The sequence below is a fragment of the Haplochromis burtoni genome, unplaced genomic scaffold, assembly GCF_018398535.1.
Source record: "Haplochromis burtoni strain Fernald_Lab_line unplaced genomic scaffold, NCSU_Asbu1 Contig_825, whole genome shotgun sequence".
NCBI lineage: Eukaryota > Metazoa > Chordata > Actinopteri > Cichliformes > Cichlidae > Haplochromis > Haplochromis burtoni.
Window position 1 is genome coordinate 24,629 of NW_024583186.1, and position 3,000 is coordinate 27,628.

General features: G+C 44.2%; 1 protein-coding gene across 3 annotated transcripts in view; it reads right to left on the bottom strand.

The window, feature by feature from the left end:
• Positions 1–617: 617 nt before the first annotated feature.
• Positions 618–3,000, bottom strand: part of cep162 (centrosomal protein 162) — a gene marked incomplete in the record, with an annotated part of 78,361 nt that continues 75,978 nt past the window's right edge. For all 3 annotated transcript variants that reach the window (XM_042215800.1, XM_042215801.1, XM_042215802.1), the window contains 5 exon segments: positions 618–1,039; positions 1,513–1,647; positions 1,835–1,933; positions 2,005–2,146; positions 2,621–2,753. In XM_042215800.1, the coding sequence (XP_042071734.1) occupies positions 839–1,039; positions 1,513–1,647; positions 1,835–1,933; positions 2,005–2,146; positions 2,621–2,753 (710 nt within the window).

Consider the following 3,000-nt stretch of genomic DNA (forward strand, 5'->3'; position numbering starts at 1 on the left):
TATGGCTGCTCGCTGCAGTTTTCTGTACTTAACTGAAAGAGTGATCACAAGGAAAACGGCATGTACATGAGGAGTTTCAAATTCTGATTCAATGACTCTGCTGCTATAGATATGTAAGAGTCTGACAAATGACTGTAACAAAAAACCTTTCTCACCGCTATGGATTTAATTATATTGCCAACTCATGTAGGACCACCAAACTGCAAAGAATCCAAGAAGATGGAAAATCTGATAATGAAGACAAATTGGATCTATAAGTTGAATCTGGAGCTGATTTCTTATTACAAAGTCTGGCATGTAGCTGACCTGCAAAGGCACTGAAACAGAGGAAAAGAGATGAAGAATTGAGACTCTGATGTGAGTCCCATCAAAAACACCTGCAGAGGATAACAACTGACGGGCATGTTACGCAGCAGCCATGCTTGGGTGCAGGCTGCTAACCAAGCCGGCCAGTGTTAGCCGAGACTTGGCCTCCACCTCACACTGGGGCCATAAGGAGAACTTTTACTGCAGAATATTTAAATATGTGTTCATATTGTGGTTGTGATCAAGTATATTACTTTTATCTGCAGGCCCTGCTGTCATATCTAGACATGTAAAACAGTCAAAAAACAAAATGATGTTCAAGAGGTTTCTTTATTTCACACGACTGTTTCCTCTGTGGAGGCAGGGATGGTAAGCCAGTCTCTGCAGGTCTTTGGTGCAATACTGATCCTAATAAACCATTAACATGAAAAATATAAAAATAGTTATTTAAATAAAAAGTAGAAACTTCTATTGCTGACACACTGGCATGGAATCAGTGCAGCATTCACAGTCTCAGCTTTCAAATGTTGTATTAACTCCTCTGTGGAATGGCGAGCTCAGGAGTCGGCAGAACCGCTCCCTGTCGTTGCAGATGTCTCAGGATGTCCAGGATGGAGTCGAGCTCAAGGCGGAAAGCATCCATCTCCCTGCTCTTGTCCTGAGCCAGACGTCTCCAGTGCTCCAACTCAGACTGCAAATCATCACCTGGCGTCTGCCACGCCCCCCCAAGCACCTGAAGGACACAAACAAAAGACCTCAGGTTGTATTTGATACAGTAGAACTACTTCATCTGACCTCTATGTGGATAATGTCATCAGGGGAAGTGCACAGTCTTCTCCACCAAACAGCGTATATGTTTGGCCACAGGTTCAGCAGTGTGTCTAACTCCGATGTCTGTGTGACTCGCAGACGGTTTCCCAGAGTCCAGGAGACGTTTAAAGTCATTTACAGCATAACTTTCAGGTCAGCTTACGTTTTCGTACAAGTTAGTTCAAGTTAGTTTCATTTACGCTGACAATGTGGATCCAGACCTGCTTTTGTTTGAACGTGGTTAGTTCAGGGGATCACCCACAGTGGATGTCCAAGCCTGTGTTCAAAGTTTATCACAACTGCTGATTTAAAACACCTGAATCTTGACCTTAGGGGTCACTACAGGTTCACATCAGGTTCTGGGTTCCAGTTTCTGTCAGCTAGTTGGGCCCTCACCTGCTGCAGCTCCTTCTCTCTGTGCTGGTGTCTGAGCTCCATGTTCAGTATCTTCCTCTCCAAGGTGCACAGGAGTTTCACCTCTGAGCTTGAAGCTTCTTTAGCTTCCTTCAGCTCCTGCAGCAGTTTGGTTAGCTAAACACGAGACAGAAGCAGCTAAATTAAATTAATTAATTCCAATTAATTATTGACACATTTAATGAATTATTTAATGGTGTATTTCATTAATTCATTTTGGCAGTCCTGGCATTCCATAATTCAGAGTCTTTCTGTGTACGATCCTGGATAGAGCCAGCACAGCGATCTTTCTCCAGCTCCTCACCTGCGTCTGCAGAGCATCCTCTCTCCTCCTGGATATTTTCAGTGCTTCTTTGCACCCCTGCATTTCTTTCAGCTGCTTGTCCAGATGATTCATCATTATCTGCAGGTACATATGAATGTTAAAGCAGCAGGCTCATGTTGTACAGAGGCTGCTTGATGAGGGAGCCCTACCTCTTGAGTGCTCAGCTTATTAGTCAGTTCTGCAACCTTAGAGTCTGAGTGTTCGAGTGCATGGGTGGCCCGCAGGTGGTCCAACACTCTAAAGTGTTCTGCCTTCGTAGTGGATAGCTGCTCTTCAAACTCCTCTGTCAGCCTGGGAGATTAAATCATATCTTTAATTCAGGGGCAGCAGGTGATTGGCTGGGTTGTTGAAGAACATCCTGCTTCTTTGCAGGATGGGTCTCTATTTGCACTATGAAGAGTGTAACTTTATATTCCTGAGAATTCATCAGCAGCACAAATGTTCCAATAGCAGCCACGCATCCCCAACGTGACATCCCCTTCACCGTTTTCCTGACAGATGATGTGATCTGCATCATCTCCACACTGTTTGTTCTTGAGTATAACCAGTGGTTGGCACTTTGTTGTACACCTGTGTATTGACGTTGACAGTGATATTCCCCATCAGCCTTTTATGGCTCAGGGATAGAAATTCAACACTGTAAATGAACTTTGATATTTAGTCTGCTTCACTGCTTTAAGTATAACATTTCCTAAACAGCAAGTGCAAGTAGAAGCATTTGGAAACAAGCAGAAAGCACACAGAAGCAAAACTACAAAACTGTACCTGCACAGCTGCTGCTTGGCCTGTGCAGCATCAGCCTTCAGAGCTTCCTTCTCCTGCTCGCTCTGCAGGAGCACAAGCTCCACCTGCTTTTTTAAAGCTTCGTTCTCCTGCAGAACCTCAGAGATATGACTCCCTGTCAGAAGGAAACATGAAAAAAATCTTCTAGTGCCTCCAGCTAGCTGCATTTTTGAAATCTGGAAAACCACAGCCCTGCTTATAGATGCTTCTATATCCCTGCTGTTAGTGTTCACACTGGGATCGATGTGGGCGTGTTCTTCCTTCTGATGCAAGTCTAGAATATGTAAACAACACTTGTGTGTAAACCACTTTCAAGGATCGCTCGACAAATAACAGTCACACACACACACACACACACAGAC